Source organism: Oryx dammah, unplaced genomic scaffold (assembly GCF_014754425.2).
Source record: "Oryx dammah isolate SB20612 unplaced genomic scaffold, SCBI_Odam_1.1 HiC_scaffold_17, whole genome shotgun sequence".
Lineage (NCBI taxonomy): Eukaryota > Metazoa > Chordata > Mammalia > Artiodactyla > Bovidae > Oryx > Oryx dammah.
In genome coordinates, this window is record NW_024070201.1 from 29,147,257 (window position 1) to 29,173,757 (window position 26,501).

The 26,501-nt window shown below is 55.0% G+C and overlaps 1 protein-coding gene across 6 annotated transcripts; it reads right to left on the reverse strand.

The window, feature by feature from the left end:
* Positions 1 to 1,139: 1,139 nt before the first annotated feature.
* Positions 1,140 to 26,486, reverse strand: USP2 (ubiquitin specific peptidase 2). Of its 6 annotated transcripts, none has more exons than XM_040258140.1 (14): positions 26,354 to 26,480; positions 17,483 to 18,300; positions 17,077 to 17,262; positions 5,749 to 5,799; positions 5,109 to 5,232; positions 4,833 to 4,944; positions 4,622 to 4,732; positions 4,399 to 4,463; positions 4,102 to 4,205; positions 3,934 to 4,014; positions 3,720 to 3,798; positions 3,436 to 3,543; positions 3,125 to 3,245; positions 1,140 to 2,907 (listed from the first exon to the last, which is right to left on the reverse strand). In XM_040258140.1, the coding sequence occupies exons 2-14, from the start codon at positions 18,257 to 18,259 to the stop codon at positions 2,820 to 2,822; spliced, it is 2,007 nt and encodes a 668-aa protein (XP_040114074.1). In that variant the 5' UTR covers positions 18,260 to 18,300; positions 26,354 to 26,480; the 3' UTR covers positions 1,140 to 2,819. The 6 variants fall into 6 exon arrangements, with proteins under 6 accessions (XP_040114074.1, XP_040114075.1, XP_040114073.1 ...); XM_040258141.1 differs by lacking the exon at positions 26,354 to 26,480 and adding an exon at positions 25,295 to 25,369; XM_040258139.1 differs by lacking the exon at positions 26,354 to 26,480 and adding an exon at positions 24,242 to 24,357.
* Positions 26,487 to 26,501: the final 15 nt, after the last annotated feature.

Sequence of the window (26,501 nt, forward strand, 5' to 3'; positions counted from 1 at the left end):
AGGTAGAGCACCTTACGTGGATTAGGGGCTCAGCCATCCACTTTGCTCAAGCCTAATGTTTCCATTTGGAAGGTCATCCTGTTCACTTGTGGTCTAGGGGAAATTATCTTTCCTAGGTCAGGCCCCTGCCAGCGCATGTTTGGGAGAAATCTCTACCTTGAGTCACTGTTGTTTTTGATCCTACTCAGGAAATGCCCAGACATACCGCTGTCTTGGCCCAGGAGGTGTGACGGCAGGTGCCACTGTCTCAGAGAGGGAGGGGGAGGGAGGCCTTGATTTCTGTGTCTGGATCATGGGTGGCAGTTGTTCCTGGGAAAAATCCCACTAAGACACTCTAAGCTCAACTGGTGGAGACTTAAGTTTCCCAAGTTCTAGATCGGTGATAAAAATGGAAAATCTGAACAGAAAAAAGAGAAAACCCAAGGAACCAAGTCCCTGGGGGTGCCAAGGAGGTCCTTTCTCCAAGAAGTTCAATCTGGTGATGTCTTGAAAACAGTAGAGAACACTTTTAATGTAAACGCAGCTGTTTCCAGGTATTAGTGGGGCACGTTGAGATGTTTCATATGAGGACCAGGCCTTGATCACTCCACACCCAGGCATAGGCCACTCTGCTCTCAGAGCAAACCATGCTGTCTGTATTCAGCCTCTGCTGGAGATCTGTCTTGGCTCGTCATGGGTCTGTAGAGGGACCCAAGTTGTCAATAGAGAACCACCAGGGTGCCCATACCAGCAGTTAAAAAACAGACAGACCATTTAGAGAGAGGTCTGTTAGAGATTTCCTTGGTGTGAAGCCAGGGTTGTGGTTACATGGGAGAAACACGCTGAGGTGTTCAGGAGTCGTAATAGGATGCCTCACCCCCTAAATGTTTTGCCCCAAAGAATAAAGTGTATACATAAACAAATGTTAAGTTAAAATATCGGTGAATCCAGATGAGGAATATTGTGTTCAAAATATGTACTATTCCGGCTTTTTTAAAAAACAGAATTGAGAAGTTTAAGCTAAAAAGTAGGTAGTTTACTTTTTCTAGAACTTGGAATTTACAACCTGGTTGAAGCAGTAAGATATCTGGCCACTGATAGGCTAGGAGCGCTTCCTGGGTTCAGACCCCTCCCAAATCAAGAGTCCATCACTTATCAGCTTATTTCTCAAAGCTATGATTTATTCTGTACAAGGTTCCACTGTACATCACACATTCATCTACTCTTGCTTACACGGTAAACAAGTGTATACACCAGCCCTTTGGCTCAGGTTCACAGGTCTTCCCTGGAGAAGGGTGTCAGGCCAGTTAGACTCAGGGTGTCTTATTCTGCGGCCTCCTGGAAGCACTGGAGAGTTCTGCCCTCGAGGGGCACAGGCAGGGCCCAGCTATGTGGGTGTGCAGGGTATGCCACCCACAGAGCTCTGGGCCTTGCTGCTCAACAGCTTTTCTCTCTGGGACAACACAGAGTTTTGCCTGACGACTTAAGAGCAAAATCAAGCCCATGGGGAAGAACCACACAACTGAGGCAAGATGTCCTCAGACACCCAGGCTCCAGCTCCCAGGCTGAACTGCAGACTGATGCCAAGGGGAGCTGGGGGTGGCATGGGCATCCCTGAGAAACTCGGTCCAAAGGGCCTATGTCAGGAGGCTCTGAGAAGGGGGGTGGGGCAGGGAGGCTGGGGAGAAGGAGCAAGTTAAGGGGGAATAAATTAAAGGTGAGAGAAGCTCAAGGATCAGGGGCTCGTGCTATCCTTCCAACAGCTGGGGAGTAGACCAGGGCTGGGTTAGAGGAAGCTGGCAGGAAGAACTTGATACACTATCAGAAGAATTTCCTTTTACCTACTCTCCTCTTCACCTCATTGCAGTGCGAAACGAGCCAGGGGCTGTGGATGTGACCCCGAGCTCCCTGGCAGCTCTGGACATGGCACTGGGGAAAAGGGAAGAGGCTGAGGGATATTTCAGGGAGGGGCAGTTACCCCCTGGTCCCCAAACACTATAAGGCACAATTCTTGGAGGCAACTAGATTCCATCCAAAACATTAAAAAAAAAAACAAAAAAAAAAACCTGTCAGATCCCAGGTCTACTGTGGCTGTGCTTGGGCCTGGCCAACTCCCACCTAGCACCACTGGGGGCTAGCACTAGAAAAGTTGTACTTGTAGAATTAAAAAAAACAAACAAAAAAAAATGACCAGCACAACATCCCAGCTGTGAAGAGGTGTGAAAGAGAGCATCTCCAGTCTGAAAACTTTAGTTACGGTAATTAAGAAAAAAAAGTTGGGCTTTTAAAAATCAAAAACAGCTTTTTTCAAAGACGTCTCCTCATCTGTCCCCCTGGAGTTAGCAGCCTTAAGAGGGCTCTTGGCTCATGGGTGTTTTTCTTGCTCCTGGAAGGGTGAAGTGGGGTCCAGGTAAAGACGGGCATCGTTCCAGGCGGCAGTCCTCCCAGCAGGCTCCAGAGGGCGCTGTGTTCTCAGGAGGCCGGGGCTCGGCCGAGGCTAGTGGGCCCGCAGACAAGGATCTTCTCCCCACAGAGGGCTGCGGTTTATCACACATGGGAAAAGAACCACGCGCTTACAAATGCAGACATGAGAAGCCGAGGGCACCATGCTGGCTCGGTCTGCGTCCTGCCAATCTTCCCTACCAGGCGGGGCTCGGGGGCACCGGGCTCCCCGCTCCAGGCTCCGGCCAGGCTGCAGCAACTCCTGCTCTGCAGCTTCACTTTCCTTTATTTTCCTCTTATTTGTCAGGACTTTTTTTTGCCTTTTTTTGGTCTTTTTAAAAAAACTTAGGTTGTGGGGCCACCACGGGGAAGGGAGGATGGGATGTAGCTCCTCGTTGCTACATGCGGGAGGGTGGACTGGCCAACTCGTAGAAGAGCAGGTAGGCGTCGCTGGTGCGCACTTGGCTGGAGGACATGGGGGAGACGCTGCGGAGAGAGCAGGGCAGGTCAGCCTGGCAGCCTGGGGAGCCTGGGACGCGCAGCCGGGGCAGCATGAGGGCCTGTCTCTGACCTATCGGACGCCCGAGGCCATCTCCTTCTGGAGAGCCTTCTGCTGGGCAGCTCCACACCTTTTGGCCCTGACCGCTACTGGGTGAGGGACGGGTGTCCGACGGCCGGGAGCCCTGCCCAAGGCCCGTCTCACCTGGAGTCGTTGAACGTGTGCCACTCGCCTGTCACCGGGCTCCGGCAATAGGCTGTGTAATGGCCGCCCATGGTGGTTCCAGAGTGATTGGACACAGCGTACAGGTTGTAAACAGCGTGGTCTGAAGAGGAAGCCTGAGGTGTCAAGCCCCAGGGTGTCCCTTGGGCCCTCTCCTCCCGCCCTCCCAGTCCTGTGTCTCCTCCCAGTTTCCACCTCTCTCTCCTCAGCCGCTTCCCGCCACCTTGGGGCCTCCCATCTGCAGCTCAGACACCCGTGCCTCGGTTCTGTGCTTCCAGCTCAGAAACGCTTACTGGTGTTTTCTGAGGCAAATTCCCTCAGGTCCAGGTCTCTTAGTGGGAAATTCACAAATGCTGTGAGCTTGCTGGTTCGTATCCTGGATTCTGAGAACCGCTTCAGATCTGGTGTTGGCGTGAGTCAAGGACAGAGCCAAAACAGGAGACACAGCCCCTGAGGGTGACTACACGTCTCAGGAAGCAGAGGAGGGGAGAGCCCAGCGAGTTTTCTCGTCCTACCCTGCTGGCCCTCAGCCCTCACTCTCTAACGTCAGCCCCTGCCCTGACCATCTGAAGGATACGGAGCACCAAGATCTTTGGGAACCTCTGGATGGAGAACTTCTTTATACACCGTTTTCTGGCTCGGCAGTGACAGCACGTCTGAAAGATATAACAGGACAGAGCTGGGAAGGACTCATGGGTGAGGCCAACGGCCGAATGCAGCAATTCCTAGGCTGGTCTACCCCCAAGAGGGCTCCGGGAGACACGCCCTCACCGCCACAGAGGGTGACGTACCGGCTTTTCATCGCCATCAAGCACGTCCTCTTTGGTGAAGAGCCTCACGCAATCCATTAACGTCACCTCAGGATAACCTCGCTAGGAGAGAGAAGGGAGGGGTCAGAGGTCAACGAAGTGAAAGGGTAAGAGCAAGAGTTTCAAAACTGGGGCGACAGGGGTGCCTACCTTAGTAATGGGCAGAGAGAGGTCCCAGAAGGGATCAAAGACTGTAGAACAGTAGCCACAATCAGTGCACGTCAGGGAGCTCTTCAGCTGCCCAACAAAGAGATCTGGGGAAGAGATGGACACACGACGCCTAAAGGCCATGGCTCCTTTCTCACTGCTCCCACCTCAGTCCCCTGGGGGCTGGGCACTGGGAAGCTGGAGGGGTCCTGGGAGAATGGGCTTCTCATGCTCTGCTCAGGCCAAGCAGTTAACAGGGAAGGCAGGCAACCCACCCCCGCTCCCCTTGCTTGCACTTACCCCCGATCCTACTGTCTTCCCGTTCTAGATACTTTCTCCACATCTGGCGCCCTTTCTCATCATCACTAGGACCCAGAGAGAGGAAGGGAATTGGGTCAGACCTCAAACCACGATAAGTGTAAAGGCCTAGCCATCTAAATCCTTAATATCCAAAATTCTTCTGAAATCATTATCCCCAAAGAAGTTCTCATAGTTCGGGCCCCAGCCCTCTCCTCCTACTTACGGCAGATGGTCGAGGTTTTCAGTGCTGGACTTGGGCCTTGCTGTGACCCGGTTCACCTCATTGTGCAGCCCGTCCAGAAGGAAGCGAAGAAACTCCTGAGCATCCTGCTGACTGAACGTGAAGAAAAGGGAGTTAAGCGACACCTCTGGTCCCTCAAATCTGCTACTGCCGCCACCCACTCTGGCGGGGGACACGGCCCCAAGGCCCTTACTTATAGCCGACGAAGCGCGGTGCGTATCTCTGGATCTGGGTTTTGAACTCAGAGGGGCTCACCACGTCATTGGGGGATGAGGTCCATATGGTCTGGATTAGTTTTGCAAACTCTATAGGAAGAAGAAAAGGGTAGAGGGGGTGTGGAGGATAGCTGAGCCATTTTCTCTATGCTGTCGAGTCCCAACAGAAAGAAGCCAGAGGAAGAGAAATGGGAGAGAAGCGTGTAACCCTCGACTCCTACAGTAGCGTGGAAAGGTGTCCAGGCCGGCCTCACCTTCCATGAGGGCCGTGTGTGCACGGCTGCTGTGGCTGAGGTCCCGCAGGTAGAGCCGCTGCAGGCAGTAGTCTCTCAGCTCCCGCGTGTTGCTCAGGCACTGCAGAATGGAGTTCATGAAGCACTGCGGGAGACCACTGGACGTCAGCAGCAGAACAAAGACCCCTGGCCGGCATGTCTAGTTACATAACAGAGCCCTCTGGTACACCTGGCCTACGAGTGAGCCTCAAGCCTCCCGTAGCCTCAAGCTCCTCTTTCTGTAAGTCACAGTGTTGAAGTGAGGCAAATCCCCACTGTTGGCACACGTGAAGTAACTGGTTATTTACTACAGAGGTGTACAAAAGAGTATCGGGCAGCTGGACAGAGTGGGTGGGAAGTGATGGATGTCCTGGAGGAGAAGGATCCAGGAAAGTGACCAAGGTATCAGTTAAAAGGGCGACTGCCCTTTAGCAGTGCTTCCTGCTTGGGTGGGGATGAGGCACAGCCCAGCAACTCTGTAAAACATCAGCCAGGAAGGACAGGTACCAACTGGCCTAGGGGGTAGGGAGTTAGCTGTAGCCAGCATCATCTCGTTAGACAGTCCCAGTTGAGATGAGACTGAGTCCCACCTTGGGAAAGAAGTGGTCTGCGGAGAACTCACCGTGTTCCCAAGGTTTCGAAGACCAGCCAGACCCTGGGCGCTCTTAGAATTCTGTAAGCAAAGAACATGAGGCATATTCAGGCTGAAGGAAGAGGTCTGGCCTACGTTAGGTTCTCTCTGCAACGTTCTGCCAGTTGTAGCCACTAGCCTCAGGCCGCACACATGACCCTCTCTTCAACTTTAATCTACTTTACATTGTAGGAAAGAGGGGTATGGAATGCCTGTTATTTTCAACACATGACAAAAACATTCTTCAAGATTTTGCTTTCTTTTCTTACATGGTTTTGCTTTCTTTAATTGACATGTAATTACCCCCCCCATCCTTTATGTTAATACTTTTCATTCTCTGCCATATTGGAGACTGGAGATTAGAAGCCAGAGACTAGGAATTCATATACCTGATTCTGACAAATTTCAGGTCCCAAATCCAGGCACTCTCTCAAATGACCTACATTTGTACTCTGAGATGTCTGATATCTAAAGCAGCTGTAATAATGAGCACTTCATGGAGGTCTTCAAAAGTTCAATGACAAAACATCTAACTGAGTTTAGATCTTCAGCTGGGGAAAAACTCCAGTCGGCCTGCCATTCTGAACTGCCAGAGACAGGTGGAATTCCTTCCAGCTGAGCTCAGCTCCTGAGGGCTGTTTAGAGCTGGGAGAATCCTCCCTGCCTGGTTCAGGTTTCAACATCCTGATCGGCCACTGGCTGGGAATCCTTCTGATGGCAGCTTGCAGCCAAGCAGAGGTCAGCACCTGGCTGAAGGTGCTACTCTTGCTCCTATACTTCTCGTGGAGGCTGGTGAGGGGGTGGGAGAGTGAACCAGACTCTGAGCATTGTTTGTCCAGGTCTCTTGGCTAATCCTGGTCCAACCTCCAAGAATTCAAATAACCTTTCGGCTCAAAGGGTTAAAGCATCAGCATACAGACGAGCCTGCTACCCTCTTTCTTGGGGAGGGGACCCGGGAGCAGGCAACTCTGGAGCAAAACTGGCTGGGGCATGCGTGGGGCCAGCTCAACCCTGATCAGAACAGGAGCCTGAAATAACTCAGCTAAAATTACTCATGCCGTGTGCTGTCAGCAGCTCAAAGCCCATGAGGTTGTCAGCATAAGGGGGTGGGGTGGGGAGAGGAAGGCTGAAGGAGGGCTTTTCTCAGGAATTGCCCTGCTGATCCCCCCCCCCCCCAAGTAAGACAATCCCTCCTTGCCAGTTATCAGGTCTAACACTCACAGGTAGGGAGGGAAATACCTAAACCAGCAGGCAGACCTGCTGTCCACCTGCAGCTAGAAAGAAAAGCCTATTGGCAGCAGGTGGGGTATAAGCATCACTGAAGATCAGCAGTATATGGGCCCAAACATGACATTTAAATCTTATTTTTATGACAATCTAAACCCTGATGTTCCAGTCAGTGGGCCACAACAGAGATAATTCCCTGGACAAAGACCTTATCAGCGTTTTGAAGTAGACCTGTGAAGTCTGTGTTGCTTATTTGGAACTAAATATTAAAGCCTGCCCACACCTGCATACCTGCTCTTCCTCTCCTAGAATACCCACTCGAACACCTCTTTGCAGCAGTGCTTTATCAGTTCTACCTCGCACCCCTCCCCCACCTGCCCCTCATGCCTCAGACAACATCTGTCTAAACAGACCACAGAAGCAAAGCATTCCACCGCTGGTGACTGTCACTGTCCACCAAAGTGGGCCCTCGACTGAGATAGCAGTCACGCAGCACCAGTTGGGGGGGCGGCAACGGGAGGCTGGAGGCTGGAGGCATCTTTCTAATGAAGCATTCCTGTGGTGTTGACACTTCTCTCTCTGAACCAGGGGAGGGCAGGTCAGGAAGAACAGGTCACGGATCGGGGTTACTATCCTTAAGAATCTAACCCTATGTCTGGCCTGGCTGGTGGAGAGATGCAGGAGGCTCCTTTAAGGCTTCTTCGCCAGGACCCTCTTAATTCTGGGGGTGGGGGCTGTGCCTTTGTCTAAAATTTCCTGAGCTTGAAAGTGCCTGCCAATTTCCAAGCACTCTGTGTAGAAGGCGGATGGGTATAAGGAGTCAGGGGGTGGGAGTGGAGGGGAGAGCAGGGCTGTTCTCTGCCCAGCCAGATATTCTTCTGCCATGAATAGGAAATCAGGAGCTCCAGGGAAAGTCAGCAGTTTCCATTCCAGAGGGGAACAAAACGTCCCAGGAGTGACCTTTCTTACGGGGAAAACAATCCTACCTCAGGGCTGACAGGGAGAGGCCCAAACTGGAGAAGCTGGGAGAGACCCTGCACACCAGCCTCTCAGCAGGAGAAGGAAATGACTCCAGCTGGGCTGCTGGAGCTCAAGCTGCAAAGAGCTGAGAAAAGTTCGGGGCAAAAACTTCCTTAAAATCAGCCATCAGAAGACCTAATTCGACTCAGGAGCAGCCATTATTCTAGAAGGCAGGTGCCACCTCCATGGCTAGTAATCAGACAGTATTCACAGCCCACTGAAGGAGCGAGAGCCCCGCTGCTATGTGAACATGGAGGAAACATCTGGGAACACGGGCCACAGAAGAAAGGCTGATGGAGGTTTGTGTCTTCACACTTGAGACCCCAGGAAAGGGCTTTTCCGGCTTACTTCACCTGTGCCATGAGGGTCAGCCATGAGTCCTGGCTGCAGCCAAGGAGCCTGGTGTGGCCCTGGCACGGGGCAGTGCACGCACTGCCAACACGGGAGCTTGTGCTGTTACATAAGATCTGTCAAGCTCTGGCCCCTTCTCCCTTCCCCGAGGGGGCAGTGCCCAGCTTTTAGCCCCAGCATCACTCTGGGGCGGCTACATCATTGAAGGGATCCAGTGCCCACCGAGCTGAACTGGGGAGGGGAGGGGAGGGGAGGGGAGGGGAGGGAAGGGACGGGACGTTGACCTCTTTCCCTGTCTGCAACTCCTTTGCCCTTCGCGGGGTCAAAGAACCCCTGTTGCCCACCCTCTGGGAGAGGGCGTTTTGCGATGAGTGACGGGGAGGCGGTCCCTTTCCCACCAGGCTTTCTTGCTGGCTTTTTGGCCTTGGAGGAGTCACACCCGCAGAGTCCAGCGAGCTGCCCGTTCCCTCACACCCCGAGAACTAGTCAAGGTTACGCTTTTCTGCACCTGTCCTGATAGGTGCCAGGAATTACAAGCCCAAGAGCCACCTGGTGCTGAGGTCGAGGAGAGGGAGGGGCCAGGGGGACTTGGGGTGGGGGGGCAGGGACCTCAGCAAAGGGGGATGGGGCCGCGAGTAAGCGTGAGATCACCTGGGGAGGGGGCATTCCTTGTCGGGAGACCCTGGGAAAGGAGGGGAGGGGGCTGGGAAGAATCTGTGCCTCGGCCGGGCGGGCGCGCGGCGGAAGGGGGCGGGAGGGGAGCACCCCGGTAAGGAGGCAGAACCCCAGCCCTCGGTGTGAGGGTCCCGGAAAAGGGCCCCGCGTACCTTGGCTTTGTTGAGCAGGAGCCCCACGAAGGTGGAGAGCAGCAGGGAAGGGGAGAGCGGGGAGCGCGGCCGCAGCTCCTTGGCGAGGGCGGGAAAGGGGGCGGCGGGGGGCTCCTCGGGCAGGGTTACGGTGTACGAGGTGCGCATGCTGGGGGGCGGGCGGCGGGCTCGGCCCCTCGCCTAACGTTGGCCAATAGGGTGCGGGGGAGTACCGCGAGGTCCCACGGCCCGGACGCCCAGGCCAGCGAGGCCGCCACAGCACGCCGTCAGCGGCGCCCGGCGGTAACCGCTCCGGCGGGCCGACCGCGCGCTCCCGCACCTCAACCTCCCCAGCACGAGCAGCCAACCGACCCGTCGCCGGCTCTCGAGCTCCGGCCAACTGGGGGCCCCGCCGGCGCCTCGGGCCGCGCGACGTCATCGCTGGGGCGGGGCCAGGGTCCGGCCCCGCCCCCGGGCCCCTGCACGCGGACCGGAGTGAGGCCGCGCCCCCGCGCCTCCACCCCCGGCCCGGCTGCCCCCAGCCCCCACCTGGGACCAGGCGGGCCTGCCCGCGACCGAAACCTGCAGTCCCGGGGGCAGGCCAGACCCGGGCGGGCAGGACTGGAGCGCGGAGCCTGGGAACCACCTCGGGGTTGGGACTCGGGAGAAACTGCTTTTGAGGCCCAAAGAGGACACGTCTCCAAGGCCGAGTGTCAGCGGGTGAGCTTCCCCCAGGGCAGCGAAAGATTCCTAACTTTTGGAGGGCTGCAGATCATTTTGAGAACCCGATGAAAGCCCTGTACTCATTTTTTTTCAGGAAAAAATGCACCCACGCGCAAACTTTTGGACAACATTCTGGGCGTGTGGGTGGGAGAGGACGACTCAGGCCTTCTTGGAGCCCAGTATCCACCCAGTCCGTGAGGGTGAGAGGACCCAAAGGTAGATTTCCACGGCTTCCGGACGAACTCCCCTCCCCGCTCCAGTCCTAGTTTGGGTCACTATCAAGAAAGGCAATGCCTAGACTTTTTACATGATGACAACAGGTCAGTGTTCCTTTTGGCCTCAGGAAGAAACCTTTTTCTGGCCTCATCTACCCAATTACCTAACTCCATCTCTCTGAGAATCTCAGATTTTGATTTGTTTTTGGGAGGTGGGAAGAAAGTCACAGCACGTGGGGAAACTGGTGCTCAGTTGGTGTGTTGGGGGGAGTGTCCTTCTCTGACCCTAAGGGGAGCAATGCTCGGAGATCAGAGGTCTCTGGGTTTTATTCCTGCTGCTCCAGCCGTCTCACCTATCAGGGACCCACACAGAATCTGCCTGGAGAAAGTATCTTGTTTGGAGCTTGACGGCTATTTTTAGCCAGTATTTTTAGCATTTAAAAATACTCTGAGAGGCAGCAGTGTGTGCTGTTACTCATCTGTGGCCTCCTTCTGTTCCTCTTGGCCTGCTCATCCCCACATGTACACGCGCACTGCACACACAACCACAGCCACATGGGGAATGTGTCCAGGACACATGTGTGGCTGTACCCCAGGCCTCCCACAGAACAGCACTTCTGTGCTGTGGAGAGAGGAGCACAGACGGTCGCCCCCGTGTTCCCGCCTCTGTGGTGGGAGGAGTGGGCAGGAGGCAGGGGCTTCAGGGCATCCTACTAGGTGGTGAGTAGAGCAGATCTCCAGTCACTGTCCTTGCTGGGATCAAAGCTGGGCCCTGGACAAGATGCATGCCTTCCTTCCATGCTTCCTTCTTCCTAACCACACCCCTCTGAGCCAGTCCCACACTGTCTGCAGCAAGGCTTGCATTTCATCACATCACTCCCGTGCCCTGACATACCTGACTCTTCCAGCCAGTCCGGAAGCCTTAGGTAGACTTGTCTGTGAGGCTGTGGTCCATAGGCTGGATACACCATGGTTACCGCCCTCACTCTTCTCTAATCCCCGCTGCCAATCAACCTGCTTTAGCACATGCCTTCTCTCCTTTAACGAAACTGTCACCAGTGAAGTACTTACTAAATGCCAGGCACTGCTGAGCACTTTATATACATTATGCCAGTTAACTTGCATAACAACTCAGTGACAGTGACGCAGTAACTATTACCTCTGTTTTGTAAATGAAGGATCTTAAGCCCTGAGAGGTCAAACAGCTTGCCAGGACTGCAAAGCTGGTACATGGCAGTGTAGGGCTTTGAACCCAAATGGGTCCTACAGCAAAACCCATGCTAGTAACAACTACCAGGAAATTCTGGAATGCCCTTCCTGTTCTCTGTCAATTATCTCCTTGTAAATTCTGCTCAAAACTCATGTTTTCCACAGAGCCTTTTCTAATAAACTCCAAGTTCTAAACATTCCATTACTGTGTAACTCTCGGTTTTCTAGCATTCAGTTTCCACCGTACCAATTTGTCTTGGTATGTTTATCTTTGTCTTATACATATTTCTAAGACTTCTGTAAATGGTCTGAGCTTGGGTATTGATTGTACCATTACATTGATACCTCAAGGGCAGGACTGTGAGTTCTCTTAGTGGGTGCTTAATAGAGGTGTTGAGCTCATCACGAAAGGGGGCCAGACCAGGCGGTGCTGGAAGTCCCATTGAGCCTCAGAAGGTGGGGTCAGTCTGGGTTTGCGTGTTGAGTAACTGATTTGCAGGAAGTGCTGTCAGGCGGCCACCCACTGGTGCTTTTGGCCTGTTTCCCCATGACGTAGGCCAGCTACCCCGGGGACATCAAGGCATTCTGCCAGCCTGCTCTCTCCCTCTTTCCTGGGATGTAAGAGGTCAGGGGCATTGCTGGGAGCAGGGAGGCCCAGCTGGGGAAGGCTCTTGCATGGGTGCCCTTTGAGAAGTCTGGTTGGAGAGAATACAAATGGGGCCCAGTCTCGTCAGGCAGGTGTGATGGCTGCTGGACATGGCCATGAAGAACTGTGGTGATTTCTCAACTAACCAGGACCCCGAAAGACCCTTTCTCCTCAGTGCCGTTTCCTGAAGCGGCATGGGCAAAGCAGACAGTCTTTGGGGATCTGAATCTGGCTCTGGCTCTGTGACTTTTTGCCTCAAACACACTGAGCTAATCTGAGCAGAACTCCTTGCTGGAGCCCAAGATTGCCATTTCTCAGACCCCGTGCTTGGCCTGCCTCCCCTGGCGGTATTTTCTCCCCTCAAATCCCCCCTGGCACAGATGGAGTATTTAAATAAAGTCAGGTTTAGTTGTGTGAAGACAAGACTACAAGTATCTTGCTTTCTCAGCTGTTAGTGGGCAGCCCAGTCCTAGGTTTAGAAACACGGCTTAAACCCTGCTCCTGCACACACCTGTAGTTACCCACGCAAGATGGGACAGACTGGCGACCTGACTGAACTGGTGGGGGCTCAGGGTCCTTGTTAGGGGTTTGGCTCTCAGCCCTCCAGTGCCCTTGGGGAGGGAGGGCCAGCCAGCTGGACCGAGGTCCCTGGGAAGCTCCTCCTTCCTGCATCACTCAGACCCCAGGAGGCCTAAAGCTCTGTGCTCCTTGGAGCCCCTGGGCAGTCTGGTCTGGACCAGCTGGATTCCAGAGGCCCACACACTTCCCTCTCTCGTTTATGTCTCTGTGTGGGGTGCCAGTTTTACGTCTCCATTGAGGTGAGAGGGTGCAGGGAACCACGTGTGCAGCTCTGGGCCCTGAACATGATGTTCATTTCTGCAGCAGGATGGTCAGTGGAGCGGCTCTCCCACAGGCAGGGAACATTTTGCCAGGCTCGGATTAACTCCTGCCTTGCTGAGCCCACCCCCATACCACTTGAACTCACTCACAGAGACATCCATCCCAGAGTGGGGGTGGAGGAAGAAGCAGGGAGCATGGTGCTGGGCACTGATTGAGAAAATGAGCCTGGGTAAGGCGGCTCCATGGCCACCAGCCAGGTCGCAGTCCACAGCCGGTCTTCCAGGCCTGGAGACATTAGCGTCTTGCTGATTCTGACCACAAACTACAAACCGACTGCCCTTTCTATCTCAGCAGCTAGGATCAGTCCTGCCATGGGACCCCTCTGTGTGACCTTCCTAGGCCGTGAGCACAGCATCAGGCCTTCAGGAAGTTTGCCCTCCTCCAGGTGGCCATGTGGGTGAGGACAAGCCCCAGGGTCTCAGGCTGCCAAGCTGGACAAACAGGACAGCAGGGATGCAGTTCAGTGTGGCCGAGTAAACAGTGAGAAGGCCGGGGACAGAGGGAAAGGTCACACTTCTCACCCAGGAGTCCTAGGACAGCCGCTACTGTCCTCCACTTCAGACTAAAACTCCTCCCTCCCTTCCCCTCACTACTTGACAGCAGTCAAGTCCAAAGTCCCACCCAAGAGGAGAATCACATGACCTCATCTTATATAATCTCCCTGTCACTGAACAGCTGGAACCCGAGGCTTTGTGAGATGAGTCAGCAGCCCCCCCAGGGGCAAATAGGATCTAGGTAGTCCAGGTGCCCAGGCCGACTGCTCCTAGCAACAGGTCCCAGGGCAGAGGGCAAGGGTGTGGGAGAGGCCGTGTGAGGGCAAGAGGCTGGGCCGGGCCCTGCATCTGAGTAGTAGGTGCCCAGCCCGTGACTTGTGCTCTGGAGGGCCCTGGGCCAGCTCCCAGCTCTTCTCAGGGAGAGGAGAGGGTGCCCTGGGCAGGGTGAGTGCAGGGCTGAAGCTGGCAGGCAGAACTACCAGGGCTCAGGGGAGAGAGCAGCTGGAGTGGGTGGAGCTGAGGATTAGCATGGATTGTAGGGGTTAAAGCGCAGCCCTGGCAGGGCTCAGTGGGAACAGCTTGTCCTTCCATAGGCCCAGCGGAACAAGAGAGGTGGGGTGGAGCGGGGATGTGACCAAGTTGGGGGCTTGGACCCCTGGCTCTCTGCAGGGCCCACCCACCTGGCCTGGCTTGAAGCCCCCACTATGGGTAGTGAAGGTTTTTTTTAAAAAAAGAAAAACAAAAAACAATTCCGAACCAACATACAACTCCTCTGCAATCTATCTGAAGGGGGAGTCTAGGGCACCCTCACTGCCCTAGGCTGACAGCGCACACTCCGTGGACTGGCATCTTGTTGGTGCTTAAGCAAGCCAGCCATGGACGGGAGGTGTTCAGAATTCTTGTCCCCCTCCACCAGCTCTTCACTCGTGCTCAGCTGAGTCTGTGATAGTCCAAGTCCATGTGGGCTGTTACTCTTAACAGGAGGACTGAGTCTGGTTAGATCTGTTCTATTCCCCGTTGGTCCTGCTTCTTTTGACCTGTCAGCTGCCCGGAGAGCCCGGGGCCAGGGCTGCCTAGAGGAGTCAGATCTCACCCGGGGCCCTGCCCTAGGATGCACTCTCTCACCTTTGTTCCTCCCAGTGGTGGTCCCCTCCCCCGACTCCAGTCAGCTGCCAAAGGCCCCTTCTTTTCCAGCAGCACCTTTTCCCCCTTGAGTTTAAGGCAGCTCTCCCATTGCATTTTACTGGTTACAAATTCCTCTGCATCCATGATTTGCTTTGAACCTCATGACATCGCTGGGAGGTGGGCAGGGCAGGCATGACCATTCCCTTTTATGGGTGAGGCAACAGTTCAGATGAGAGGTATCCAAGGTTAAAGAGGCAAAGTGTTCTTCCAGCGGCCAGACTGTTCATCCCAGCCTCGGATGACCTTCTCCCTTTCCCATCACCTATGACACTGAAAAAACACCTAGGGCGGCCTCCTGGTGCAACTATTTTTAGAACTTACTTCCCCAAGCTTCCCCGAGGGCAGGGACCACAGCTCACACCTCTCCTGCACCCCCCCTCCCCACCACCACCAGGCACCTGGAAGGCAGAAAGGAGGACTGATATTGATCAAGCTAAGTGCCAAGCCCTTTCACACCACAACCGTTGATTCCACACCAGGATCTCTGAAGTGGGAACTATGATTGCTTTCATTTTACAGAGCAAACAGGTTCAGAAGTTCACGCATTTCTCTAAGGTTACGCTGCTAGTAAGCTGAACACCATAAAATGAATGAATGAGATGAGAAGAGCCACTGATGGAGGTCAGAAAAGAAACTGGACCTGGTTCTAGAAAGAAGTGGTCCAGGCCCCATGAACAGGGTGGTTCTCACCCCAGCAAGATGTGATCAGCACCAGAAGCGAGGGTGAGGGTGGTGAGGGGAGAGGAGTGAGATTAAATCAAGGTCTTCCACCACTGAGCCCAAGAGAAGTCTTTCCCAGTTGGTAGTATTGAGCTGACCAGGAAATTCGTTCGGGTTTTTCTGTTACAGAAAAACTCAGACGATCTTTCTCTTGAGGAAGAGCTCAGAGTGAAACACTAGCTCAGTTGTAGGGCTGCTGGTTACTGCTGTGTGTTGTGAGTTGTTTCTGGACAGGCAAAAAGGCATGTTACAGTGGCTGAGTTTGCCCTGGGTCAACCTGCCCACTTTTCTGAGGTCCTCTTGGAAAACTCCACTCAGGCTGGCCCTAGGGGAGGAGATTGGGGCCAGGGTGTCTGCTGTGGAAACTCTAGGGAGGTTTGGGATCTGCCTGTGTGGGAAGGAGGTGGGCCTGCGCTCAGGGGATTGGGGCTGAGAATGGCTCTGTGGTTTAGTCTGTGGAGGGGAGGTTTTCACACCTCAGTGTGCTTGAAGATTACCTGAAAAGCTTGTGAAAAAGGGCTGGAGTCTCAGGCCCTATATGCCTAGAGAGTTTGCCTCCAGGGGGTCTGGATGGGGCCCCCAGACAATTCAGCGCACAGATGATTCTGAAGTAGTCAGTCTGCAGACCCCACTTTTTAGGAACACTGAGCCCCATAAAGAGTCCTTCTGAACAAAGGGAGGGAGCCCCTCAGAGGCCTCTAACACCCAGGCCCCTCCATTGAGAGCCACTTTCTGATTGATTGCCCCTGAGATGAGCAACACCAGACCTGTGCCAGCCAATCACGCTTCAACCCAAGTATATGTCCCCTGAGAGCGTGTCTCTCTCTGAGGCCAGCTCTGTTGTTTGCCATTCCTCGTCCACTCTAGCCCTCCAACGTAGCCAGCCCTGCCTTCTCAGGGTCTAAATGTTCTGGGAGGCACCAGCTTTTGCATCTCCCATGGCACTTCACAGGGGGTCCAGCAAGGCTGAGATTCTCTAAGCAATGGTATCAATTTGTCCTCTCAGGACCTTTGGTTTTGACAAGCTTCAAGGTCTGTGTCCCAAAGTGCCGCCCCTATCCTGTACCCCTGTTCCGTTTTTCTGGACAAGTCCCCTAAACAGCATTTCTTGCTATGGCACAGCTATTGTTTCTAAAAGACACGTGTCCTAAGAGTAGAAGGGTACATAAAGTAATGAAGATGACACAACACCCTGTTCTCCTGCCCAGATGCTTGCCTGTCCTTCTGAATACCCACTCACATCCATCCATCCATCTACCCGCTCACTCCCCCATCTATCCATTCATTCTCCCATATATCTATTCACTCCCCCGTCCATCCATCCATTCAACCATCCATGTGATACGCAGGTCAGCTGAATTCTACACTGAGCTAGGTACACAGTGAGGGGTCTGGAGATTTGATTTCTTTCTCATTCTCTGAAAGCTCACCACCTAATGGGTAAACTGATGACTACACAAAGGGAAGAATTGTAGTCAGTGCCCCAGGAGAGGTGTGTCAGGGATCAAATGTGGGTGGGTCATGCCAGCCCTCACTCAAGTCTCCAGCAGAGCCTCTGAAGCCTTATTTGAACCCAGGCACATTGGAGTAGAAAGAGACTGGATCATCTAAAGCCCTAGACAAGAAGTTCTGCACCATTTTCTCCAAAGACACACGAGAACTACTCCTGTCTAGAACCCTGGTCTGCAGCCAGGCAGCATCCATCAGAGGAGATCCTCTTCTCCTGATGTCTTACGTTCCAACGTTAAGCCATGTCTCTGGACTCAGAGATAAAAGCCTGAGCAGGAGGAGAGATGCAGTCAGGGCCAGGGGGCCTCTCTTACCACAGGGCACACTGGTGGTCTGGGGGTCTCAGCATGCAGTCCAGGATGGGGCAGGACCTGCAGGGGCCCCAGGCATGTTGGGTGGGAAAGCAGAGGATAAGAGTCGCAGTGTATGTGAGGGTAGCTGGGCATGTCCAAGAGCACTGCAGGGCCATCGTCGAGTGCACAGGTCGTGAAGTGCATTTCCTGGGGAGAGTGGGAGAGCCCCTGAGCAAAGACATCAAGCCACGAGGGCACCACGTGTGCTGAGCTGACTTCCCTGGCTTGTCCCCACCTGGGCTCTAGGAGTAGCCATTGTGAGGCCTGGGAAGGAAACCCTCTGTCTGCGATTGTCAAGGTGGAAGCCCTTTCCTCATCAGTGGCTTCCTCCCCAGCCCATCACCAGGTCCCCAAGGGGCAAACTCACCATGGTGTCTCGCCCTGGGGAGCTGGAGCGGCTGGACACAAGGGCCTGGCCCTTGCCCTTCTCCCACAGACTGTAACGGCCACTGGGTCGGTAGGTGGGGCTGAGGACTTCGGGGGCTCGTGAGGGAGGGGTCGGGGTGGGCACCTGAGGTGCACTGGCCTTGCGCCCATAATTCTCCAGGTAGTCGGCCAGGTACTCGGAGCGGCTGGCCGCCTGGTACAGGCCCTGCAGGGCGCACAGCTCCTTGCGAGTGCGGGCCAGCATGGGGCTGCGGCCCAGGTTCCCAGAGTCCAGCCGGTAGTTATCTGAGGTCCGGAGGCTGGAGAAATCCCGGGCCAGGTCTGATTGACTGTTCGACTTCTTCTGGGTCAGGGTCACCCCCTGGTCGCGGGCACTGACAGGCAGGTAGCTGAGGGAGCTGGTGGTCACTCCATAAGGGAATCCACTTCCCCCGCTGAGTCCAATCCCTGAAGGCCGCTCGCTGCCCCGAGTCTGGCTCTCGGCCCGCTTACCACCCCCGATGACGTCAGGTCTCAGCAGGGGGCGGCCTCTGTCATAGTCCAGGATGGAGGGGGGGCCATAGGTACGGGGACGGGTGAGATAGCTGGTAGGGGGGCTGGGCTTGAAACCAAGCTTCTCCTTCTCCAGGAAGGAGGCAGCCAGGTTGGTTCCATAGGAAGAGGGAGTGTAGGTGCCATAGCTCGGTTTGGTGAAAGGCGCATCTGTGTAACGGGCCGATTCTGTGTAGCGCTTCAGAGTGGAGGAGAGCTGGGACATCCTTCAGGGCGGCACTCGGTGGGGACTGGGAGCCTCATGGGCTGAAAGACAAGGAAAGCAGTTGTCAGAAGGCCTTGCCGGGGGTCAGGCTGCTCCCACTGTGCCTGCTTTCCATTCCCCAGTGGCTTGACCTCAACTGGGGGCCACACTTGTCTGTTTCCAGGAAAGCCACTGGCCCACCACTGGGACCTACCTGTGCATGTGCGTGTGCACCAGCGTGCAGGTCTCCACGCACCCAGGCACTCACACCTCAGGGAGAGCCCCAGAGCTGAGCAGGCTTTCATAAACCCCACGGGTAATCAGTCTCAGCACTGTTGGAGTGGACGCTCCCCTCAAAGCCCCCAGCCTGAGAGCAGGACTGCTCCGCTGCAGCCCTTCAAGCAACAAACAGTACTCCAGGGACTTCCCTGGTGGTGCCGTGGCTAGGACTCCACCCTCCCAATGCAAGGGCCCTGTGTTCGATCTCTGGTCTGGGATCTCACGTGCCCCAACTAACACCCGATGCAGCTGAATAAACAAAAACAAAAAGCCCCCAATAGTATTCCAACCCAAATCCCATCTGCTTCCTCTCCTTGGCTTCTTTCTGCAGGCACCCCCGAGATGAGGGATGCCACCGCTCTCACCCCCTGGATTAAAAACTGCTGGACATTCCAAGAGTTCAGATTGCTCCCCTCTTTGGGAGCAATCTTTTGGGAATCTTACACTGTTTAGACAGCATGACCTGAGGATCATTTAGCCAGATCCCTGATGAGGAACAGGAGGCCCATGAGATGAGGAAAGGGGCTTAGGTGTGGGTGGTGGTGGTGATGGGTGGCTGAGAGGAACGCTTGATCTCAGTCTCCAGACCTGATCCCAGAGTGCTTCCCTGGACATGGCCACCTGCTGCGGTGGGGGACCCTCCTGTGGTAGAGCCCACCCTCTGCACTGACCTAAGCCCTCAGTTCTAAGTGGAGTCAGGGCCCTGTGGCCTCCCAGGGCTTCCCCTATTAGTACCCACAGCAAACCGATGGTGATAATGACTTGTGCAAAGGGGGCCCCCTAGAGGCTAAAATCCTGCCAGGCAGCGCTCCTATCTCCACCCGCAGTCGTTGCAGCTGGGGTGATCTGCTGAAGGAACACAGAACCTCTGAATTGAGTTTTCAAAGGCCGAATGGGTTGCCTTTTTTTTTTTTTTTAAGTTTCACGTCATATATATTTTACCACAAATGAAAGGGGACATTTCCACATCCATCATCCAACTGAACCTTCCCACAGGCCTAGGGAGTGGACGGCCACGACCACGCTTTACACAGAGGACACCAAGGTGACCGACGTGAAACAGCAGAGCCAGGTCTCACCATGGGGACATCAGATTTGGGAATCTAGCCCAGATTTCCCCTCTGCTGAAACAAAGGCGATCATCAGTCAGGGGCACTGCACCTGTCACCGGCCCGCACTGTCAACTTCGCTTTAATTGTTGCTGCAAAGGACTTGTAGCAACATCCCCCAACTGTTACTCAGACTAAACAGTAAGAGGTTTGCCCAAGCTGTTTTTCAGGAACTTGGAGTCAGCTGTGTCCAAGGGCATGCTCTAGCCAATTAAGACTGGTTAGGACATCCACCACCTCCCGCCGGAGGCATATGAGAGTGTCCACTCGATGAAGGGTCATCCATCTCATGTTCTCCATTGTACAAGTGGAAAAGTGCCACTGACTCGCCCAGGGCCACATGCTAGCAGAGCGAGGACTCGTGTCCATGTCTCTCAGATTTCCAGCCCAGTGCCCTTCCCGCTTTACCTCAACTCACCACCCCCATCAAATTTAGGCTCACGTGGCGACCCCCAGAGTCCCTCCATCACCGGAGGGCAAAGGAGGGGTAGGTAAGATCTCTCATTTTCCTTGAGGGTCAACAGGGGCTCTTGGGAGCTCCTGGGGTGGTGGGGTTGCAGAGCCATCCAGGACTCTGAGAGGAGTCTTGCTCCGTGGCTGACTAGCTGGGTGATTCTGCCCTAGTCATTGAATCTCTCTGAGCCCCAATTTCCTCAGCTGCAAAATCAGTATAGTAATCATCATTATGATTCCTACCTCACAGGGTTGTTGCGAGGAATAAATGAGATAATAACATGTGAAAGCTCTCACAAAGACAGTGGTTATTATCTCCTCTCCCAGCCCTGCCAGGCAGCCCGGCTCCTCCCTTTGTAGGCCTATAATAATGTCGGGGCTGACTGTCTCCTGGCCGGGCCGGCCTCTGACCGCAGCCCTGGGCATCGGGGTTCTCCCCGCAGCTCCTAGTGAGATGAGTGGGTCGTGGGCAGAATCTAGCTGTTTGGCAGTCAGTGGCTCAGGCAGCCTACAGCCTGCCCTAAGCTGTAGCCCAGCTCATTAGGGCAGAGGGGACCTGGTGCCAAGCCCCAAGTGCTGAGTGCCTGGCAGAGAGCTCTAGATACTCAGTCCATGTAAGGTATGGGATAGGTTGCAGAGGTGGGAGGTGAGCAGGTGGCACTTTTCATATAGGCCCCAGGACAGAACTTCCAGACTCTGCCAGAGACCTCCAGCCATTTTCAGTCCAGGCTGATGTCAGAAAGGCCTGGCCTATAAATGACCATCCACCCTTATTCTCGTCAGGCCTGGCTGGGGGCTCCCTCAACCAGCCGTGTTCCCACAGCCAGCACAACTTTTACCCCTTTCTAGGAAAAGAGAACGGGAGGAGGGCCTGGTGCAGGGCCTCTGCTTAGCTTCCTGGGGTCCAGGGGAGGAAGAGGATGAAGGCTGAGGAGGCCAAGGGCGGAGACAGGCAGAGGCTCAGGGTGGGGGTGTGGGACCAGTCCTGCTCTATTTCACTTTGGAGAGCTCCATCAATAATTCAAAGTCATAGAGACTCCAGGTCCCAGGAGCTGGGCTCTGGGACACCGAGCAGCCGATCAGATAAACCCCCCACCCCCACAAGGGCCTGAACTCCTGCCTCCTCCCCATGGGTCTCTCTACCCCTCCCCCCACACGGGGGAATTGGTATTCTGCAGGCAGCGCCCCAAGCTTGCGATCTCTCCTGGCCCTGCTGACGCAGAAGTGCTGGGGCCAGACAGGTACAGCGGACAGGGACAGACGGCCCTGGGATGGCCCACAGGTCGCCCTGGGCAGGATCGGGGCCAGGAGTGGAGCTGCACCACTTGTGGGAGGGCTCCTAAACCCTGCTCTCCTGTCTGCTTCAATCTGCCAGACAACTGACAGGCCTCCCTACCACTAACAGCCCCCTGGAAGCTGTCTTGTCAGTGCTGCCAACTGGCAGAGAGTTCCTCTGTCTGGGGAGAGGGTCCTCACTGCGGCTGAGGCCTGGAGCATGCCTGTTTTCCCCCCCAATCCCCAGTTTCGCTCTTGAGGACAGTGCCAGCACCTTGCAGGTGAGCAGACAGCTTGGGTTGGTGCCCCTTGAGTTACCTGGCGTGGCTGTCCCTGGAGGCTGTAGGAGGCACCCTGGGCGGGAGAGCGGACCGGAGCCCTGGCTATAGCTCTGCTGCACAAGACAGGGACAGGACGGGTACTCACATGGCTGCGAGTCTCCTCGTTGCCAAAGGAACGGCCTGAACTGAATGGCCCTTTCATGGGGCAGTGGGAGGCCAGCCGATTGGCTGTGATCCCCCGTGCCCCTCCCTGCCCAGCGTGGGGCCCCTGCTGCCCGACTCCTTTCACTGTTTACCCAGAGCTGGCAAGTACAGGCATGCGGTTCCAGGCAGCACCTCCCCAAGTGCCCGCCACCTCGGACAGTGGGGCAGCCTTCCTGCCAGTCTCCTTGTCTGTGCAGGCGCACCAGGGCCCTTGGCTCTTCCCTGTTCTGCCAGGCTTCCCTTTCTTCCCTCTTGCTTTACTCAGTTTTCCCTTCTTGGGAGGTGTGGAGGGACTTCTCCTCCTGAAAGGATGAGGGAACCAGTTGGCCATCGCCCCGCCACCAGGTACAGAGCACCCTTGGACCAGGCATCCCACTGGGTACTTCTTAGGCAGCTTGTCATTTTTTCAGCAGCCCAAAGTCCAACACTGAGACAGCCTTCCCAACGCCCCTGGCTTACAAACATCATTTGAAGGTTTAATTTTTTTAAACGTTAAATTGAATAGTGAAACAGTCAAGTGAAGCATTTAGCATTCATATTTCTGAAGTTATTAAAGCTTAAATCAGCACTAAGACTTCTGGGACACCGCATATTAATCGCTCACTTAATCCTCATGACTGCCCTAAGCAACAGGTGCTATTATTATGCCCGTGTGCAGATGAAGAAACTAGGGTTTGGAGAGGTGGTGTGGATCCTCCGGGGTCACACTGGGACTGGGACCTACCTGGGCTCTGTCTGCTAACGCCTACCTTGAAGCCAACCCGTCACCCCCTTCTCTCTTCCCTGGCCTTTCCCTGAGCTGGCACAGGCTGGGAGTCCTGCAGCATGGGGTGAGGGGGTCCAGGTGTCCACCATCTAGGCAAAACAGCGTGGCAGGTAGAGACTCCCAAAGGAGCTGCCCTTCGAGTTTCCACTGCAGGCAAATGAAAGCGAAGCCAGGCGCAACCTGAGCCCCGGAACAATGCTGATCTGCTGAGAGATGGTCCAGGAGGCCTCCATTTCACCCGTGATGCCAAGCTCCTGCATGTCCCCCGCCTCCTACCCTTGAGGCAGCTTGGCCCACTCCCCAGGGTACCCAGACTAGGTGAGTCAGGGCTTAAAATGAACCCTATCTTCCTGGGGCCACTAGCCCATTAGGTGAGCCACTGTCATTTCCTGCTGCTCACGTGAAGGGCTCCCTAACCTGCCCAGCCAGGGGAGGGACTTGCTCCCCAGGAATGCCAGGCACTCTTGGCCCCCAGGGTATGGGATGGGTGATGCCCAACATCCCAGGAGCCTTCACGGCCCCTCTCTGCCTAGATCCGCTCTCCTGTCTGGGGTGAAGGCACGCCAGCTTCTGTGGCCTTGCCACTTCCTGGATAGAAAGCCCCTAGCTGGGCTTCAGACATATACCTCAGCGGGGTTCAGTCCCTTTCCTCCAATCTGTGTCTGAGGTAGGTGAGTAGGGAATCCCAGTCAGTCCCACAGGTGCTTGGGAACCGTCACAGGGGTGACCTCAGAGCTTCCCAAAGCTGCTTGCTAACAACATCGGAATGAGGCACTGACTGAAATGGCTGACCTTGAAGGGTAAAGTGGGCTGACAGAGGGGCCCTGTCTCCATCTACACTTTCCCACCCACAAGCCCAGCTGCTGGGACACTGCCTAGACACAAGCGTCATCCCCTAGGTCGAGGGATGTCCTGGCAGGAGTGGAACATGTAGGCAGAGGGGGAGGTTGGGGTGGGGGATATTTGTGCTCTCACAGTTCAGGAGTTCTGTTTACTGCTCTCAGATGCCCAGGAGCCTCAGCCTGGCGCTAGCGGCTCTACCTCTCGGGCTGGCACCCTCTGACCCACCAGTTTAATGCCTGATATGCCTTGGCCGGGAGTCATCAAGGGGATTGGGTCCCTCTCAGTTTCTCTAGATCCCAACAGTTACTCAAGGGCTGGGACAGGGCAAAAGAGGTAAAATAAAGAGACTGGAGATTAAAACCAGAATTCCGCCTGGAGGAGAAGAGGTGGGTGGGCTTAAGGCAGTGTCTCTTCAGGGTTCTCCTTCATTTGGGTTGGGAGAGAGTGGGCATCTCTATACCTCCAAGAAAAGGCAAAGATATGGGGCCCCCAGGCAGTATTGGAATTCTTAAATTCTATTTTCTAACCACGACTGTCCCAGGCACTCTCCTGGAACCCCCACCCCAGGGGAGCTCCCCAGGCTCCTTCCCTCTCCTCCAGGGCTTCAGCTTCGTCCTCCTGGCCTCCCAGCCCTTGGTCCTGCTCCTGGGTCTTGCCCATAGCACCTCCCAGGCCTGGTGGGGTAGCCTCTCACATGCTCCCCCAAACAGACAGGGATCCCTCAAACAGACAGTCCAAGGCCCTCTGGACAACGGCCCTGTGAATTTCGGATACCAAAGGAACAGTTACCGACCTGTGTCCGGGGACACTGGACAGGATCTGGGGGCTTCTCCTTCCCCAGCAGGGCAGGGAGTGCAGTGGCGAGCCCAGAAGCAGAAGTCTGACTTGGGCTGGGTAATCCGGGGCTCAGGTTACTGACTTGATATATATAGTATCTTATCTGACCTCATGGAGATGGCTAGCTCCACTCGCTGGCATTCTGAGCCCAGGGAGAATTAAAGGGGCAGTGGCAGGCCCTCCCTCTCGAGGTGGGTGCCAGGCAAGGAGATCCTAGGAGACTGTTTGCAGGGAGCATTTTGAAATGGAACAGAAGGGGGATTCAAGGGGAAGCAGAACTGGAAAAAGGGTAGAGGGATGGGGGTGGAATTAGGCAAAAATATGGAGAAGGAGGTGTCACAGAACTAGAGAAGAGGAAGAAGCCCCAGTCCACCTCCTTTAGCTTTGAGACGAAGGAGACCTGGAGGCAGACAGCAGCTCGCTCAAGGACACAGAGGCAGGGAGAGGCAGAAGGGACCTCTCTCAGGTTTCCAGTTCAAGCTCTTTTATAATGGGCTTCTAGGCTTGGGCTTGTATTCCAAGTCTTTCCTTTTTATTGCCTCAGAGACATTTAAGCAGTCATTTAAGTGGTCCAAACCTTATTTAGTCTTAAAACAGGAGTAATAATAATGATATACCTCATGGTGGTGAGGATTAAATAATGCTTGTTAATTTCCTGGCACATAGTTCAATAAATGATCATCACCACTATATCGAATACTTCCACTTATAATTAGTGGTAGCATTTGTCAGGCGAACCTTGCTAGGGAGAAAAGGTTCCTCCAGGCCACCCCGTGGGAGTGCCCTGTCCTCATGTCAGAAAACTGCCATGGTTTTCCGAGCTGATCCGTGTCCCATAGCTGGCAAGGCAAATGAGGCTTGCCCTATTCCCAGATGTGCAGTCCACCCATCAGAGGAGGGCCAGGCCCACTTGAGCTCTTTCCTTCTCTACCTAGAAAAATATAGCAAGTGTAGCTTCCCCCAGGTTTCCAGGAGCAAGCCTGGCTGCTCTGGAGTGGTTCCACTCTACCTGGAGGAGTGTTCAGGATCCCGAGCCTACAGAGCCAGGCTGGCTGGGCAGGGTCACAGGAAGAAGGTGCAGGATTCTGAACCTCTCGGACCTTGGTGCTCTTGTCAGCTCCCAGTCTGTTCCTTCTGTTTCTCGATGGCTCTCCCTGGGGACTGGGAGTACCCGGGATGGTGCCTCCACCCTGTCTCAGCAGAGACTACTGACTCAGCTCAGGTCCTGACGATGCACTTCAGAGGACGCCCTCGTCCCCAGCCCTCATTCCAGTCCTCATTCCGACTCCAGTCTGGCATCATCTACAGCATCAAAGGAATGGTGGCTGCTCCAACCCCAGCCCAACCAGCTCTCCTTTCCTCCACTGTACATGTCGGACTCTGGGGACCTTTTCCTGCCTGTGCCTGGGGAGAGGAGCATGGGCAGGATCTCCAGCTCAGTTCCATTCTAAGAGCGGCCAGGTCAGGAGGTAGATGCTCCTCCTTAGAGGACAGCCAGAATGGGTTGGCCAGGACTTCCTTAGGCTGTTGAGTATAAGTTACTTGCCTTGGAGCATCGGGTGCCTGATTCTGGTTTGGGATTGGTGAGAATTTCAAAGATGCCTCTTTCTGGTTTGGGATTGGTGGGAAATCTACCCCTCTTCCACTTAACTACTACCCTCCCCCCCACCCCTACCCCCCTTTGGCAAACTGATCAGAGACAAGCCCCCAGGAGCTTTGAGAGGAGGGAGTAAGAAAGCTGCCACGCACACGTGGGGAGGGGTTTGCCAGGGTCCAGGCGTCACTCTCCGCCACATCCCACACAGGGCTCGGAGATACGGTCCTGCCCAAGCAGCGTTTCCTTAGAGCACACTGATCAGCACACAGATGGCTCTCCCTGGCACCCTGAGCTGTCGGCTCACACACACAACTGGCACCCACAGCTGGAGATCCTCAGCGCAGCTGGCACTTGCCCTACATTTCTAGTGCCCATTTTGCCCAGGCGGTCGTTGACACCTCACTTTCAGAGCCTCAAACAGCACTGCCCTCCGTATCCCCTCTATCCCAGTCTCCGACAGGTGGCACGTACCTGTCTATTCTCTGAGGATGGATGAGTCGAGCCGGGCACAAGCATGGAGCTACGGATGAGTCCCGGCTGGTACTGGAGCGGCGCAGTAAACAGCCGCTGACGCAGAGGGCTCCCTGGCCTCGGCTCTTGCCCGCCTCTACCCCACCTC